Below are 19228 nucleotides of genomic sequence, written 5' to 3'. Positions count from 1 at the left end.
TGTAAAAACTTAAGTAAACTGGGTATGTCACAGGCCCGTAATCCCAGCTACTCAGGAAGCCAGGGCAAGAAGATTGAGTGTTCGAGGCTAGCCTGGGCAATGTGGTGAGACCCAATGTAAAAACAAAAACAAACAAAAAAAATGAAGTAAAAAAGCAGTTTGCAATTTACCAATATGTGATAATTCACCTTAAGATATACTCAAGTTTGGGCTGGGGCTATGGCTCAGTGGTAGAGGGCTTGCCTAGCATGTATGAGGCACTGGGTTGGATCCTCAGCACCACATAAAAATAAATAAATAAAATAAAGGTATTGTGTCTCTCTACAACTAAAAAAAATATTTAAAAAAAAGATGTGCTCAAGTTTATATTGGTATCACTGATGAAAAATAATTAAAAAATAATTTTTAAAATTTCTTGCCAGGTATGGTGGCATCAGCCTGTAATCCCAGTGACTCAGGAAGCTGAGATAAGAAGAACCCAAGGTCAAAGCCAGCCTAAGCAACTTAGTGAGACCCTATCTCTAAGTAAAATTTAAAAGGGCTGAGGATGAGGCAAAAATAAATAAATAAATAAATAATAAAATTTCGTTCATTTTTAAAAAAATTATATTTATTTTTTGGTACCAGGGATTGAATGCAGGGGTACTTGACCACAGAGTTACATCTTAGTCTTTTTGATTTTTTTATTTTGAGGCAGGGCCTTGCAAAGTTGCTTAGGGCCAGCCTTGAACTTGTGGTCCTCCTGCCTCAGCCTACCAAGTTCCTGGGATTACAGATGTGTGCCAGGTTACAAAAAAGATTTCTTGAGTCATGTTTAACATACTTTTATTATTATTATTATTACTTTTTTTTTTTTAAGTTGTCGATGGACCTTTATTTATTTCTGTGTAGTGCTGAGGATCGACCCAGTGCCTCACACATGCTAGGCAAGCCCTCTATCACTGTGCCACAACCTCAGTCCCTATATTTAACTTAAGGAAATAAATGACTGTGCTAGAGGTGTACCTCAGTGGTAGAGCACTTGTTGCCTAGCATATGGGAGGCCTTGTGTTTGATCCACCCAAAAAAAGAATTTATATCAATATCTATCCACATATACATAAAACTAACAATGATTACAGCACATAGCATATGCAGAAAAGAGTTTCTACTTAGCAATTAATCACTGACATCTGGAGTTGTTATGAACAAGTGAAATCACGTATCTTTAATATGCTACATAATCTGTATTTGTCATGAAGTCTATATCCCCCACACTAGCTAATACAAATTAATGACACTTTACTCATTAAATTACATTTCTGAACCACTTACATTTCTGAAGCAGGTCTTAACCAGATATTTTGGTGATTTTTTCTGTTATCTTTTGATTGTGACTCCAGGGTTAACATCAGATACCAAAGGCTGAAATACTCGAGGTGTGTGAGCTTCAGATGCCAGGTTTCTTCTTTTATTTTGGACAACATAACCACTGGGATTGAACTATCATCCATCTGTTGTTCAATTGCTCTAAATATGAAGTTCCAAGTTAGAATTACATATACAATATTTCACTGGTTGGCTATGAAATGAAGTTTTTCTAAAGTAAGTATATACATAACCATCATAACTCACAAACACAGCCCCTAACTTTCATTAAAAGTCACTTGAATATTTAATAAAAGTCATTTGAATATTTGATGTGGCTTTTTTGTTTTTTTGGTACTGGGGGTTGATTTACCACTGAGCTACATACATCTCTAGCCCCTTTTAAATTTTTGAGAAAAGGTTTGCTAAATTGACAAGGAAGGCTTTGAACTTGTAATCCTCCTGCTTCTCCTCCCAAGTTCCCGGGATTACAGGTATAAGTCACCACACCCAGTTGACATGTGGTTGTTCACAAAACAAAATGTGTAAGATATTCATTATGGCATTATTTTTCCTCAATGACTATCCCCAAACACCAAAGTCAAGTTTGGTATACTCTAGTCTTCATTCTCATATGTAAGTTTTGGTTATATGAGAATTCATATACAACTGCATTTCCTGAAACCACAAAATTTGTACACCCAGCTCTGTGACACAAGGAAGTCAATTTAAAAATATGGAGAATCAATTGTAGATTCAATTTTCCTTACTATCAAGTTAAAACATTTTTATATAGAAACCAAGTATGTTATAGGATAGCATACAAAATACTGAGAATAAAACAAAAAATTTCAAATAAACTGGGTTGTATTATAGTCCCAGACATCCCATACAGTCCTCTCCCACTAAGGAACACATTGATACAACACTTTTAAAAGTACTTCATATGAATTTTCAGGCTGAATTAAAATTTTGGCTCTGGTTTGACCTTGTTTCTTTGTCTATATTTACATTTAACTACTTTTTGTGTCCTTCAAATTTTCAACTAGCCTATGAAGGCCATATGGCTGTTCAAATAACAGCTAATAAATTATCATTTAAACAAAAATAGCCATATGCAAACGGAATGGATCATGCCAAACTGTCCATCTGGAAGAACCGATTTCCCTGTGTGCAACTACAAAAGGCCTAAGATTAAAATAGCAATTAAGAAATGGAAGCCTTCTTGAACGATCTTTTAAGAAAACTTATGCCCATTCCAATAATCCCAGGCTGAGGGAAGAGGATCACAAATTCAAAACCAGCCTGCACAACCTTAGCAAGATTGTTTCAAAATAAAAAGTAAAGGGTCTGGGCCTGTTGTTCAGTAGTAGTGCACTCCTAAGTTTTGATTTCCAATATTGTAAAAGAACAAAAATATTTGTATTGTACTAAAAATGAATATTCTATATATTTCTTAAGCAGATTCCATAAATCCTAAAATTATTTCATTTCATAGAAACTATATGGAGCAAGATTAAAACATTCACCTTTGTAAGAGGTTTTAAAAGCACAGTATTACTGACTGAGAAAATGGGCTTGTTAGAAAACATCAACTTTTTTTTCCTATTCTCTTCATTTTAGAAATACTATACTCAAAGGAGAATATGAAATAAAAATAATTAAAATGAAGTCATGTATTGTGCGCATGTACAAATATGTAACAACAAATTCCATCAATGTGTACAACTATAATGCACCAATAAAAAAATGTGGAAAAAGTAAAATTAAAAAAAAAAAACCACCAAAAAACAAAAACAAAAATCATCAATGCCAGACCACCTACCAATTCTGTCATACTACATTCCAGTTATCTTCAATTTGAAATATTGCTTTTTGAAAATAGTGTTTACCTGCTATAAAGAGCACAATTGCCAACTTGTGAACAATATTTACAGGTTTTCTCTTCCTCAATTATTTGTGGCAAAGAAGTAAGCTGTGTCTTCTCCTTTCCAGGGGATTTGCTAGTACGATGCAGCAAAAAGAATGCCATCTGGTTTCTTAGCTTTAATAATTCTATGGGGAAAAAAAAACCCAAGAAGCTGTGTCTTTTTAAGAGTTTAATAAAGTTTATCACACCTTTTCCATTATATAAGTAAAACTTTCAGCTTTAACAATAGAAAACAACATTCACCATTCCTGCTACTAGAATAAGCACTGTTGGTTATATTTTGGTCGTTTCCTTCAAATTTTTATCCACATGATAAGTTCTTGAAACAACCACTAATCTCATAACTAGTGAGACTTGAAAAGATAAACTTTTGTACAAAAAAAAAAAAAATCTTAAAATGTTAATAATTTTCAACTATGGAGCAAATTAAAATTATTTTTTAAAAATACCACAATTAGTACAACCTACAATAGGCATAACAATGTATGTGAGCACACTGTCACGTATAAAACTGCATCACCAAAAGCTGAAGGTAGGGAGGGGGCCAGAGAAGTAAAACTGAAAGCAAACACCTCAACCTCTTTTATCTAGATGGTTAGCAGGCACAGGGTACATCTGCCCAGTCTTGAGGTAGAGAAGTAAGCCAGCCTCTGGATCAGCTCTTCTCTCTTGGCTCAGCAGTGTATACAGAACGACCTGTGCAAAGCAGGTTGTTAAACAATGAGAATTCTGTTACACAAAACTATATGTTTCCACCATTTCTCTACATCATCTTATAATGAACACATAATTTTAAAACCTAAAGGTAAATGAAGGTGGGAGTGGTGGCAATTGCCCGTAATCCTAGCTACTGAGAGGGTGAGGCAGGAGGATCTCAAGTTTCAAGGATAGCCTAAGCAACTTAACAAGGCCCTCAGCAACTTAACGAGACCCTGTCTCAAACAATAAAAAGGACTCGGGATGTAGCTCAGTGGTAGAGCACTCCTGAGTTCAAATCCCAGTTAAAAAAAAAAAAAAAAAATTTTTTTTAAATAGCTCCATGGTAATTAGGTTTAGGAAACAATGAGTTAAACCTAGCTAAGACAAAAGTATTACTTTAAGATTTCTCAGAACTTTTAATAGGCTAATGTGTACAGTAAGATATCCAAATATCCTTGGTTCCACAACTTACAGGAATAAAGAATTACTGTTTTCAGAAGCATCTGTTTAGACTGGTAATTTGGCAGCATAAATTTGGCATCACTGGCTTATATATTCAGCTCTTTTATTGCTTTGCCAGAGAAAATTTTCTACCATGCATGAATATATTGATGAAACAAATTGAGTACTACGATGCATTAAAACTTAAAAAGTATCATGTGAAACACAAACATAACCTAAATTGAACCAAAATATATAAAGTAGTCTACATGTTCAAATACAATAAACGTTCAGTTGTGCACAGTGGCACATGCCTGTAATCCAGCTACTTGGGAGGCTGATGCAGGACTGCAAACTTGAGACCAGCTTCAGCAACTTAGTGAGATCCTGTCTAAAAAGGGCTAGGGATGTAGCTCAGAGGCAAAATGCTCCTGGGTTCAATACCCACTCTAATCAATCAATCAATCAACATTTAATTTTCTTAACGATTTATACCTGACTACGGTGTTCAATAGAATTTGACACTTTGCCCGTTTTAAGTTCCAAAGGCATTATTTTATATTTTGTTTTAGAACCTCGATGTATTTTCACACCAACTGTAACATCTATTTTGCCTTTCAATCCAAACCTAGGGGACCAAATGCTTTCTTCAATATCCAGTGAGTTTATTACTTCAATGTTACATGTTGAATTATTATTACTACCATCACTTGACCTAAAAAACAAAACACAAAAACAATTAGAACACAGCTTACTTCACATATGCTGACATTGACTACTACACACAAATGACATGGGGATGGGAAATAATCTACATATATTTATAGCAGCATTCTCAAAGTGTCATCCTTGGACCAGTAGCATCAGCATTGCCTGGGAACTTGTTATAAATGCATATTAACTGGCCCCACTCCAGACTGACTCTTTACAGAACCAGCAATCTATTTAACAAACTCTCCAAGTGATTCTCATATATGCTAAAGCTTAAGGACCTCTGTTCTACAGGTACCATTTAGTCATTCTTAATATTCAGGACTTTATCTCCTCAGGTCTATATTAACACAAGAGTCTCGCTATTTGGACTACTGACCCACAATACCAACTGATATATAATTATTATGCAAATTAATATACTTGTTAGTGACATGTTCTTTCATGTAATACTATATTAAACTGGGTAAGAAGGAACTCTCTATCCTGTCTATGAAGTGTGGGCCTTGGCTGACCCCACACCACACACCCCCACACACCCATGTGACAACTGTTGGAGGAACACACAGCCACTTCTACACTTCATTATTTTCTTTATTTAATCATTAAGAGAATCCATCTCTATAACTACCAAATTTTAAAATTAAGTACTCAATGTTGATTTTATTTTTTTATTTAAAAAAATTTTTTTAGTTGTTGATGGACATTATTTTATTTATTTATATGTGGTCCTGAGAATCAAACCCAGTGCCTCACACATGCTATGCAAGCACTCTACCACTGAACCACAACCCCAGCCCCATCAATGTTGATTTTATATTACGAAAGAGGTTCTGACTTCAATATCTATATTGTTAAATAAACCATGAGTATAATCAAAATAAATAAAGTTAAAAAAACCCATAAGTATAGGAAAGAGATAAAAGGGGAATATTAAGGGCTAGAGGTAGAAATAACTCTTAAAACTTCTTATATATTTCTTAGCTAATATTTACTCATTTTCAGAGCAGGTATAGTTATTTTTCAGAAGGAAGAAGAATCAGTTCAGTGCTAACACCTGTTTATGAATCCTATCAACTGGCAAAATATTTTAAACTTTTATACTAAAGGTCAAATAAAATTATTTGCTAAATCTAATGGAAATTTTACATGAACTGAGTAAGTTTTCTAGTAAAGATACATTTTATATTATCAAAATTTAAAAAGAATAAGAATTCTAAGCCAAGGCACACCAATAATTTCAGCTACGTAAGGGGCTGAGGTAGGAGGATCACAAATTAAAGACCAGTCTCTGAAAATTAGCAAGACCCTGTTGCAAAATAAAACATAAAAATGGTCAGGCATATAGCTCAATGACAGAGCACCCATGGGCTCAATCCCTAGTACCAAAAAAATCCAGCTGTTAGAATACATGATTTACTTGTTTTTGGTCTTTGGTTGGTTTCATGTTACTGAGGTCAACAAGTATTTAATGAATGAGGTGTGGTGCTGACTTCAATGATTTTTCTTAAATTGCTTTAAGATGTTTCAAATATAATCTCCAGAAATATATGTGCGTGCGTGCGTGCGTGCGTGCTTGTGTGTGTGTGTGTATACACAGGTCTAGAATCAGTAAAGAAGACAATTGTGGAAATCAGGGAAGCCACAATTTATCACAAATACCTTAAATATTAATCTAATATAAAATGTTCTCTGATCATGGTATGTACTCAAATATGCTTTTATGAAATACAGGAAAATTTATTATTTGTCAAATGTTACATGTATACCTAAAAGAACACAAGTAATAAAATTCTTAAAGTTCTAACTAGGGTAGTAGTTGTAGCTCAGTGATAAAGTGCTTACTTAGCATGCATACTGCCCTACATCTAGTACTCAGCACTACAAATAAGACAACAAAATTACTACTAAAAAATTGCTACTACTAGAAAAAAGGCAATATGATTTCAATTTAGCCCTTTGGAGCCAACATCAGTATTTCAATTGAATTATTCTGATTACTTGTTTTGGTATTGGGGGTTGAACCCAAGAGTGCTTTACCATTGAGCAACTTCCCCAGTCCTTTTTTATTTTTATTGTGAGATGGGCTCTCTCTTAAGTGCTCAGGCTTTTATGGAACTTGCAAATCCTCCTGTCTCAACAGCTGGGACTACATGGTGTACCATGGTACCAGGCTCTTTAAATGGTTTTTAAGGGACCCATTCTTTGTTGTAAAGTCAAAAGTCACGGACATTCCTTTGGTTTTGTATTTTTCTTTCGTAGTTCTGTGGACTGAACCCAACAACACCCTACCACTGAGCTGCATTGCCAGTGCTTTGTATTTTTTATTTTGAGACAGGACCTTGCTGAGTTGCACAGGTTGGCCTCAAACTCAAAACCAACCTGCCTCAGCCTCCTGACTCTAAATATGTGAACACTACATAAGCAAAATGCACTTCTTACAGAGAGAGCTGCATTCGAGAGAAGTCAGCTGAAGTATTCTTATGCATGAAATCTCCAGCCCATTTAGCAAATGAAGGAAGATACTCCTCTACTTCTTGTTTTACTTCATCTGGATTCAGATTCAAGCGATACCTGTCAAAATAAGAGATATTAAAATACAAAAGCACAGATGTAAGAAATGCAAATCAAATAAGGACCAACACATCCAAATAGGTAACCCCTATATCCATTTGCTAATGAACAGATAAACAAAATGTGGTGTGTACACACACACACACACACACACACACACACTGAAATATTGTTCAGCCTTGAAAAGGAAGGTGGGGATATAGTTCAGTGGAAGAGCCCATGGTCAGCATGCACAAGGGCCTAGATTCAACCCCCAGAACCAAAAAAAAAAAAAAAGGAGGAAATTCTGAGTGAAGTAAGTCAGTCACAAAAGAACAAATAGGAATGTTTCAACTTATGTGAGGAACAAGAATTGTCAAAATCATAGAGACAAAAAGTAGAACAGAAGTTGCCAGAGGCTGAGAGGAAGGAAGAATGGGGTTTGTTGCTTAGTGGGTACACAGCTTCAGTCTAGGAAGAGGAAAGGGTTTATGGAAATGAATGGTGGTAAAGGCTGCACAACAATTTGCATATACTTAATACCTCTGAACTGTGTGCTTAAAAATAGTTAAGATGGCAATTTTCATGTTATATGTTCAACCACAATTGGAAAAATCTGAATAACAGTGACATGATGTCTAATTTCACAGTATTTTTTGCAATTCAACCATCTCAGTCTAACTAGAGGGGTCAGTCTCAATAATACCTTTGGGATAAAAAAGAAATCATACCTTTAGTTTCAGGAGATGTTGCTCCTGAAAACAAGCAAGGAGAAACAGAAACAAGCTGGGGCTAGGACTCCGTGGGGGAGTGCTTGCCTAGCACGTGTGCCTAGCACGTGTGAGGCCCTGGGTTCCACCTCGACACCACATAAAAACAAATAAATAAATAAAGGTATGTTATCACCGAGCTACAACCCCAGCCAAGAAATATTTTTTTTTTTAAATTGAACAAATAGGGCTGGGGTTGTGGCTCAGTGGTAGAGCGCTCACCTAGCATGTGTGAGGCCATGGGTTCGAATTTCAGCACCACATAAAAATAAAATAAAGGTATTGGGTCCACCTACAACTAAAACAAAATTTTTAAAATACTGAATAAAAAAAAGTTTTATGTTCATCTACAACTAAAAATATTAAGAAAGACAATGGAAACATTAAAGGGACAAAAGATCATATGGACAAACAGGTATATAAACCCTCACTACATCAAAGGACTATCTAGGCTGGGCCCAGTGGCACATGCCTGTAATCCCAGCTACCAGGAACTCTGAGGCAGGAGGATAACAAGTTCAAGGACTTCCTTATTTACACCATGTATTAAAATAAAATAGGCTAGTTTGTAGCTCAGGATAGAGGGCTTGCCTGACATGCAAGTGGCCCTCCCCTGCACCAGAAAACAAATAAACAAAATATACAAAATTTCAGGTAGCAATTTTATTAAAGGAGTAGCTAGATGTGGTGGCACATGCCTGTAATCCCAGGAGGATCACAAGTCTGAGGCTACCCTGGGTAATTGGTAAGATTCTGTCTCAAAATAAAAAATAAAAAAGGGCTGGGGATGTCGCTCAGTGGTAGAGCACCTCTAGGTTCAATCCCTAGTACTGCAAAAAAAAAAGGAAATTCTCTATTCTCTTCAGGGAGAAATAAGTGCAAGAGAGCTATTGTATAACGCAGTGACTAAAACTAATAGCAACGTGCTGTATTTTGAAACAGTTGAGCAGATTTTAAGCCTACTCATCATGAAAAATAATAAGTATGTGGGTTTGTGGGTGCAGTTATTTGCTGAGTACATGCTTAGTATGTACAAGACCCTAAATTCAATACCTAGCATAGGAAAAAAAAAGTCAATCAAAATTTACAACGTATGAATTCTGAGGTTAGGTTATAGAAGATACCGTGTATTCTTGCCTCCTCTCTTTCCTGGAGGAAGCAGTCACCATGGTGTGAAGACATATCAGACAGCCTGTGGAGAGTAACTGAGGCGTCCTGGTCAAGAGGCATGTGAGTGCACCATCTCAGAAGGACATCTTCCAATCCTAGTCAAGTCCCAGGATGACTACAAGCCCACATGGGAGACTCAGAGCCTGACCACAAAGCTAAGCCACTGCCAAATTTCTGAACTACAAAATCTGGGGGATAATAAATGTTTGTAATTTTAAGTCAAGTGCACTAGCCCATGCCTATGTAACTTCCCAGCTACTCAGGAAGCTAAGGCAAGAGGATCACTACAGCCCTGGAGTTTAGGGTCAGACTGGGTAACATGGACCAGACCCTGTCTCTTTTTTCCTTTTGCCTGACTTTACCCTTTTTTATGTTGAGACAGCTAACTTGCTGAGACTGGCATGGAACTTGCTATCTGCCTACTGCAGCTTGCCAAGTAAACTGGGATTACAGGCACACATCACAATGCTGTGAGGGTCCTGTATTCTTTTTTTATTTTTTTTAGTTGTAGGTGGACACAATACCTTATTTATTTATTTTTATATGGTGCTGAGGATCGCATCCAGTGACTTACATATGCTAGGCAAACACTCTACCTCTGAGCCACAACCCCAGGCCAAGGCCCTGTATCTTAAATTAAATAAATAAATGGCCAGGAGCAGTGGTGCACGCCTGTAATCCCAGCAGATTGGGAAGCTGAGGCAGCAGGATCGTTAAGTTCATAGCCAGCCTCTGTAAAAGTGAGGCGCTAAGCAACTAAGTGAGACCCTGTCTCTAATTAAAAGTACAAAATAGGGCTGGGGACGTGGCTCAGTGATTCAGTGCCCCTGAGTTCAATTCCTAGTACCAACAAACAAACAAAATTATATATTTATATTTCACCCTCCTTGCAGTGCTATGGATCGAACCCAGGGACTGACACATGATAGGCAAGCTACACTAACAAGCAATGTTTGTCATTTTAAGTCACTGAATTTTTTCTTTCTTTTTTTGGTACTAGGGAGTGAACCCAGGGGTGCTTTACCATGGAGCTACATCCCCAGCCCTTTCAATTTTTTATTTTGAGACAGGGACTCACTAAGTTGCTTAGGGCCTCGCTAAGTTGCTGAGGCTAACCTCAAACTCATAGTCTTCCTACCTTAGCCTCCCAAATGGCTGGGATTACAGGTGTGCACCACCATGTCCAGTTAAGTCACTAAGTTTTGACAAATTTATTCCATGGAAACAGGTGATCAATATAATAATATGTTACCATATGCTGTCTAGGGCATGACAACAAAGTCAGAAATTTGCAAGGTATAATGACAAAAAAGTAGTGAAACTTCATCAATTTAATAAAAATTATATAAAATCCATCCATATTCTGTTTCTGTAGGGGGGCATACTGGGGATTGAACCCAGGAGTACGGGGGCACTTAACTGTAAAGCCATACTCTCGTTTCTATTTATTTTTTATTTTGACACAGGGTCTCACTAAATTACTTAGAGCCTTGCTCAGCTGCTGAGGCTGGCTTTGAATTTGAGATCCTCCTGCCTCAGTCTCCTGAATTGCTGGGATTACAGACATAAGCCACCATGCCCAGCCATATTCATAATACTTTCTATGCAGCCTGGTGCACTATAATCCCAGCAGCTCAGGGGGATGAGGCAGGAGGAACACAAAGTCAAGACCAGACTCTGCAGGGGCTGGGGAGATAGCTCAGTTGGTAGAGTGCTTGCCTTGCAAGCACAAGGCCCTAGGTTCGATTCCCAGCACCCAAAAAAAAAAAAAGACCAGACTCTGCTACTTAGCAAGGCCCTAAAGCAACTTGGTGAGACACAATTCTAAATAAATACAAAATTTAAAAAGCCTGGAGATGTAGCTCAGTGGTTAAATGCTCCTTGGAAATGAATGAATAGAATAAAATTAGAATGGAATGGAATGAAATGGAATGCTGAGTGGCTATAAGCAAATGGTAACTTTCCTGTGTTTCAATTTCTTCATTTATAACAGGTTGCTATCATATATAAGATAAGATATCCAAAAGCACTTAAAGCACTACCTAGCATATAACAGGATTCAACACCATTTTAGGCCAGGTGTGGTGACACACATTAATCCCAGCTACCCATAAGGCTGAGACTGAAGGATCAGAAATCTGAGAGCCAAACTGAGAAGTTCAGCAAGACCCTATTTCAAAATTAAAAAGAAATTTTTTAAAGAGGGCTGGGGATGTAACTGAGGAAAAGCATACCTGGGTTCAATCCCTAGTACCACAGTAAATAAATAAATAAATAAATAAATAAATAAATAAATAAATACACCCTACACCCAGAAGAATATATACCAATATGATAACAGGTGTAATCTCTTGGCACTGTGACTGATTACATGGTATGTTTATCATTTTCTCTACCTGGATATTCTGTATTTCCCACAATATACATATAGCATATTATTCATAATAAGTTATTTGGAAAAAAAACTATATATATACATACACACATATATACAGAACTCTCTTTCGCTCTGCAGGTAGTCATTTACTGAAAACTAGCTATTTGAAGGTTTTATACACCTTATCTCCATTGTCATAAATGTCTGCGAAACGAGGTATTTTCACCTTTTGAAAAAAAATTGGGGCCGGGGGGTACCGGGGATGGAACTCAGGGGCACATCCCCAGACCTTTTTTGCATTTTATTTTGAGACAGGGTCTCACTCAGTTGCTTAAGGCCTTGCTAAATTGCTGAGGCTGGCTTTGAACTCGAGATTCTCCTGCCTCAGCCTCCAGAGCTGCTGGGATTACAGCCACCACACCTGGCTCCTTTTTTCAGAATCTTAAAGTAACTTGTTCAGTCATAAAACTGGCCACATTGGATACTCCAGAATTTTCAGTATGTCACACTGTTTCTACAACTAAGGCAGAAAACATTTTTACATGTTCTCAGACACTAACTAATGAATCTATTGTGCACACATATAGAATATTTAAAATTATTAGCCTAATAGTTCATGTTGTACAACTTTAAGAACTCTTCCAAACTGCAACAAGGCACTTCTACTTGGGAGTCTGCATTTTAGGTTACATTAATTTACACAAATAGTCTAATTACTGAAACCTAGATTGTGGAAAGAAGTCATATAATAAAAAGTTCTACCTGCAGTTCTCACGTTTACTTACATTTCTTTTAAATGCCTTATTTCTTGAAAAATTTGACAAGCAAGTTCTTGCAGCTTTTCTGGGGTGAAGCTATTATTATTTATTGCTTTTTGAAACACTTCATGGAGAATGGTGCCAATCAGCATTTGGTGTGTGGCTGGATCAGAGCTCTATGAAAACAAATCACACATTTTAGTCCAAATATGAAGAGACCAGATTGTACACATTATCACTACCATAGCCAAAATGCACCACTAAGACAAATGACCAAAAGATCAAACAATTTTTTTTCTGCTTGGTGAAATTATAAGTGACTTACACTTTCTTCTATTCAGATTTATCAGTTATTGTACAAGTCTGAGTTACCTTTAAAATATTTCCATTTTAAAAAAATCATAAAATTCATATGAAAAAATGCTCAATATATTTTTGAACATTTAATGTTTAAAAATATTCTCTAATTTCACTTTATAATCCACCCAAATAGAAAAATAAATGAAAGCATAGCTCATAAACTTATGCACATAAAAGATATTATTCAACTAAAATTTAAACCTACAATAGAGATCATTGTGAAGAAAGGTTATTTAAAAATGAAATATTTTATTTCTCAATATACTCTTTTATTAGCCTCAACCATTCCCTTGAAGTTAACAGAAAAACAAGATAAAACCACCAAAATATTCATCAGGAATTTTAAAAATTAAATTATAAGAGAATATTCCATAATATTTTTACAAGCTGAGTTGTAATTATTATTATTATTGTAGTACTGAGGATTGAACCCAGGGGCACACTACCACTGAGCCACATACCCAGTTCTTTTTTCAAAATATTTTACTTACAGACAGGGTCTCACTAAGTTGCTTAGAGACTAAGTTGCTGAAGCTGGCTTTGAACTTGTGACCCTCCTGCCTCAACCTCCCAAGTAGCTGGGAGGTATACGCCACTACACTCAGCTCGGCAAAATTATTTCAAAATAAAAACCTTTTAAAAAACTGATGTTCACATCTGCTTTCAGTGGTTAAAACAGAAGCTGATATTCCTTCATAATTCAAATAAAAGAAGCTAACAGAATTCTAAAATAAAATAACTGCAGGGCTGAGGTTTATAGCTCAGTGGTAGAGCAATTGCCTAACATGCATATGGCCATGGGTTCTATCACCAGCACTGCAAAGAAACAAAAAAACTACAAATAAGCAACAATTAAGATTATTACAAAATCTAGATATTTTCCTCCTCTTACTATCTTGTGCTGCTGGGTTTCTGTATATGTAATGTATATGTATACACATATACATTAATTATATAATTAAAAAACATCCACCATCCAACCAGCATGGTGGCGCATGCCTATAATTCCAGCAGCTCAGGAGGCTGAGGCAGAAGGATCACAAGTTCAAAGCCAGCCTCAGCAAAAGCAAGGTGCTAAGCAACTCAGTGAGAGCCTGTCTCTTAAGTAAAATAGAAATTAGGGCTGGGGATGTGGCTTAGTGGTTGAGTGTTCCTGAGTTCAATCACCAGTATCCCCCCCAAAAAAATTGTCCCAAGAGAAGCTGGCACCATCTCTAATTCCAGCTACTTGGGAGGATGAGGCAGGAGGATTAAGTTCAAGGCCAGCTGGGGCAGCATTGTGAGAGCCTGTCTTAAAAATAAAATAAAAAAGGGCTGAGAAGGCAGCTCAGTGACAGAGCACCCTTGGGTGTTCCTCCTGGGAGGAGGGGAAAACTTTTAACAAATAACCCAGTTCTTCAAGAATTGAATGGCATGGGAACAGGGTGGGTAGAAAACAGAACTAAGATTCAAAGAACCAAAAGGGGCATATCAACCAAATATAATATCAGTACCTTGTTTGAATACTGATTCAAAGAAGTCAACTGAAAAAAACACATATTTCTGAAAAGACGTTAGAGATAAACTGGGCATTTGATTAATATTGACATATTTTATTGGGTATGATAAAGATACTATTATTTGAGGGTTTGGGTTTTTTTTTTCTTACAGTACTGAGGATTAAACTCAACCTCATGCTAGGGAAGCACTCTACCATTGAGCTATATTTCCCAGTCCTAAGTCTTTAAAAATATTCTTAGCTGTGATTTATTTACATAATAACATAATGCTTGGGAACAGCAGAATGCTAGTTATTACAGCTGGGTGTTGGGCACATGGAGATTTATTGTAATCATCTTTGTATTTTTTAAATATTACATGATAATGTTTTCAGATGATTCTCTTTTTTATTTTTAATTTACTGGGAATCATGTGAAGCCCAGTTTGGGAATGCTAAGCTGTATTAAAGTAAAACTTTAATCATTTGGGGACTGGGAATGTAGCCCAGTGATAGAGTACTTGCCTGTCATCCACAAGCCCTGGGTCTTATCCCCAACGCTACCAAAAAAAAAAAAAAAAAAGTTCTCTATAGCCAGGAGTGGTGGTACATGCCTATAATTCCAGCAGATCAGGAGACTGAGGCAGGAGGATTATGAATTCAAAGTCAGCCTCGGCAACGTATCAAGGCCCTAAGCAACTCAGTGAGACCCTGCCTCCAAATAAGATACAAAAAAGGGCTGAGGAAGTGGTTAAGTGACCCTGAGTTCCATCCCAGGTACAGATAAAAAAAAAAAAAATCTCTATAAATGTTAAGATTCCGTGTAAACATTAGTTGTTAATACTATTTACCCTAAAAGTTTCACTTAGTACAGCTCTTCTCATACATCTAATACTGCTGGCTATGCTTGTGCTGGAAATCAGTATGTCTGGATACAGAATCAGATATCCAAAATCTTCATCAATTATCCATGTACCAGATGTGCCATCTCCTTCCAAATGAATGATATCCCCCGGCTCTACTGGTGTAGTACACCTAAATGTAAAAGAAAGTTAAAGTAGAAATACATACTTAGGTTTCTGCATTTAAACATATTGAGGTGACTTCAAAAAATAAACAAGTGCCAGGTGCAGTGGTGCACATGTGTAACCCCAGCAACTTAGAAGGCTGAGATCAGAAGATCACAAATTCAAGGCCAGCTTCAGCAACTTAAGTGAGCTAAGCAACTTAGTGAGACACTGTTTCAAAATAAGAAATAAAAAAGGGCTAGGAATATGGCTCAGTGGTTAAGCACCCCTGGGTTCAATCACCAGTACCAAAAGAAATAAACAACCACTGTTTTCAAAGAAAATTTTTTAGAAAGGTGCAGTGGCATAAGCCTATAACCCCAGTTACTCAGGAGGCCAAGGGAGGAGGATCACAAGTTTCAAGGTCAGCAGGGCAACTCAGCAAGACCCTATCTCAAAATAAAAAATAAAAAGGGCTGAAGTGTACCTCTGTGAGTAGAGTGCACTGGGTTCAATCCTCAGTACCATTAAAAAAAAACAGGGTTGTGGTTGTGGCACTAGGTTTAATCCTCATCACCACATGAAAACAAATAAATAGTTATTAAAGAAAAACAAAATAGGGCTGGGGAGATAGCTCAGCTGGTAGAGTGCTTGTCTTGCAAGCACAAGGCCCTGAGTTCGATCCCCAGTACCACAAAAACAACAACAAAAAAAAAAACCCAAACAACAACAATAACAAAACCCACAAATATTTTATCTGAAGAAGTATTTCTAAATTTCTGGGTGTCTTTAAAAATCCGAACACCAGGGCTGGGGTTGTAGCTCAGTGGTAGCGGGCTTGTCTAGCACTTGGGAGGCACTGGGTTCTCGATCCTTAGTACCACATAAAATAAATAAATAGAAAAAAAGGTATTGTGTTCATCTACGAAACTAAAAACATTAAAAAAAAAAAAAAAAAAAAAAAAAATCTGAACACCAGGACAGTCTTCTGAATCAACTCCTAGTCACTCTACCCTTTTATACATGAATCAAACCTGAGAATAATCAAGGGCTTCCCTTATGTCCCAAAGAAGAAGGCCAGGCATGGTGGCACACACCTATAATCCCAGCAACTCAGAAAGCTGAGACAGGACAATCTCAACTTTGAGGTCAAACTCAGCTATTTAGTAAGGTCCTAAGCAACTTAGTGAGTCCAAGTCTAAAAATTTTAAAAAGTGTTAGAGGGCTGGGGATATAGTTCAGTTGGTAGAGTGCTTGCCTTGCAAGCACAAGACCCTGGGTGCAATCCCCAACACTGCAAAAAAAAAAAAAAAAAAATGGTTAGAGATGTGGCTCAGTGGTAAGGGCCCCCTGGGTTCAATCCCCAGTACCAAATAAATGCTTAGTGTTAGCAATGTCTATTGCAAAAGCTGTCAAACATTTACCAATGCAATATGTAGCTCCAATTATGGATTAGATTATTTTAATAATTAATCCTTTCATTCTTAAGTCTTTAATACATCTATAGCTTCTATAAGCCTCAGGCACGAAGACAAACCCAGTACAGCAAGAATAAAATCTTATTTATCTAGTTTAAACTACCTTACTTGCAGCCTAGACAAACAGCCAAAGTTAGAGCGAATACTCCAAAATCTAAGAAAATCCAAAATTCAAAACATTTTCATTCCTAAGCATTATGGATAAGGGACACTTTGACCTGAACATGATTTTGAAATGACAATAAAAATCAATTTTGGATCGAGAGACTTGAGATCCTGGGGTAATAGAAACGATTTCATGTAGAATTAAGCCAGGTTCAAGTCTACTTCCTTTTTAATTATATTATAGGCAACATCCACACGAGCCATTGGATAGAGCTGGGGATGTAGCTCAGTGGCAGGGCACTTGTCTAGCCTGCACAATGCCCTGGGTTCAATCCCCAACACTGGGGGGAAAAGAAAATGGTATCCTTAAGACTACCAAGTCAGTGCTCCAAGTCAAACAAAAATTACCAGTCATTCCTAAGGATGCACTGTTCTTCATATTCTAGTGATTGTGAAGCAGTGATGATTAGGTGTTTTTCAGAGTTTCCTTCTTCATTCAGTACTGTACTGACTGCTAACACCAGGTAGCGGTTATCCATTCCATGGCTCAGAATTGTTTTAGGAAAGGAAGCTTCCATCTTTTTCTGAAATCTAAAGCATATAAACAAAACTATATTAGCACAACCATGACATAAGAAGTCATTCAATTTGTTTTCTCTGGAAACCAACCTTTTAGTTTCTTAGGTTGCTTTCTTCTGTAGAATGGATCACAATGACCTTTAGCTAAAATAGGTAAAACTGAGTAAAGCATACTGGAAAAATTCCTATCATAAGCTTCCCAGCTGGGCACAGTGGTGCACACCTGTAATCCTAGTGGTTTGAGAGGCTGAGGCAAGAGGATCACAAGTTTAAAGCCAGTTTTAGCAAGTGAGGCATAAGCAACTTAGAGACCCTGTCTCTAAATAAAAAACAAAATAGGGCTAGGGATATGGCTCGGTGGTGGAGTGCCCCTGAGTTCAATCTCTGGTACCCCTCACCCCCAAAATATAGCTTCCCAGAAGCAATGTCATTTAAAACATGCTTGTAAGGGCTGAGTAGCTCAGTGACAACAATGCTTGCCTAGCATGCATGAGACACTGGGTTTGATCCTCAGCATCATAAAAAATAAAATTTTAAAAACATGCTTATGATGTGGCCTTTCCCAATTTAATCTGAGTTTTATGGTACACCCATCACCATGAGGATCAAGAATAAATTAGGTGGCACCGCCAATAGTCGGAGCTACTCCAGAGCTGAAGCAGGATTGCTTGAGCCCAGGAGTTCCAGGCAGCCTGAGCCAAATAGTGAGACTCCACTTCTTAATACCTGAGTATTAAGTTCTTTCCTTTATAGAGTAACTCAGAAGTGTATTTGTATTTGTAATGGGAAAGTCCATTTCATAATAACTTTATCCTTGGTCCAAGCCACCTGAAACCATGGACAATAACTCTTTGAAAAAGGACCTTCTCCTCTTAAGTCTTCCCTGTCATACTGCAGGAGTCCAAAGTCACTCTCTCCAATTACACCAAACGCCTTTCACGTTACTCTATCTTTGTCATGCGACTGTACATTCTATTATTTTGTAAATGTTTTATTTAACTCCCCCTATCTAGCCTTTGGCTAATTCATATCCAAAGGTGGGCTTGGAAGCCTAAAAGATCTCTCAAAAGGTACTGCTGAGCCAGGCGTGGTGGTGCACTCCTGTAATTCCAGCTCAGGAGGCTGAGGCTTGAGGATCATAATTTAGTGAGACCCTGTCTTAAAATAAAAACTAGTAAAAACTAAAAAGGACTGGGGATTTAGAGGGAGGGAGGTAGGGAGGGAGAAAAGGAGGGAGGAAGAAAGGAAGGAGTATTGCTGATTAAAACCCCAACTCCAATATCTCTCAACCCTATCTTTTTATTGCTATTACTATTGAAAATAATTCCATATCATCATCGTGAAGTTTTCCTATTAACAGCGACTTGAGGGTGCAGAGTCCTCCCTAAGATAAATTCCTACAACTGAACATCAGCACTTGAAGTTTCCTTTTAGGAAGACATCCAGGTGGCCGAGACTCCCCAAAT

At 37.1% G+C, this 19228-nt stretch overlaps 1 protein-coding gene across 10 annotated transcripts in view; it reads right to left on the bottom strand.

Moving 5' to 3' along the window:
- Window positions 1-19228, bottom strand: part of SLC25A16 (solute carrier family 25 member 16) — an 89750-nt gene that overhangs the window by 19692 nt on the left and 50830 nt on the right. For 8 of the 10 annotated variants that reach the window (XM_079135744.1, XM_079135749.1, XM_079135751.1 and 5 more), the window contains 8 exons: window positions 17592-17774; window positions 15445-15628; window positions 12784-12932; window positions 7571-7702; window positions 4913-5132; window positions 3856-3973; window positions 3240-3402; window positions 1315-1509 (listed from right to left, as the gene is read on the bottom strand). In XM_079135744.1, coding sequence (XP_078991870.1) covers window positions 1315-1509; window positions 3240-3402; window positions 3856-3973; window positions 4913-5132; window positions 7571-7702; window positions 12784-12932; window positions 15445-15628; window positions 17592-17774 — 1344 coding nt within the window. Of the gene's footprint in view, window positions 1-1314; window positions 1510-3239; window positions 3403-3855; window positions 3974-4912; window positions 5133-7570; window positions 7703-12783; window positions 12933-15444; window positions 15629-17591; window positions 17775-19228 lie in introns of those variants that run through there. The other 2 variants (XM_079135746.1, XR_013763105.1) reach the window with 2 other exon arrangements.

This window comes from Sciurus vulgaris (assembly GCF_902686455.1).
Source record: "Sciurus vulgaris genome assembly, chromosome: 4".
Lineage (NCBI taxonomy): Eukaryota > Metazoa > Chordata > Mammalia > Rodentia > Sciuridae > Sciurus > Sciurus vulgaris.
Note: the sequence above shows the minus strand (reverse complement) of the source record. Positions and strands in the feature narration are given on the sequence as shown.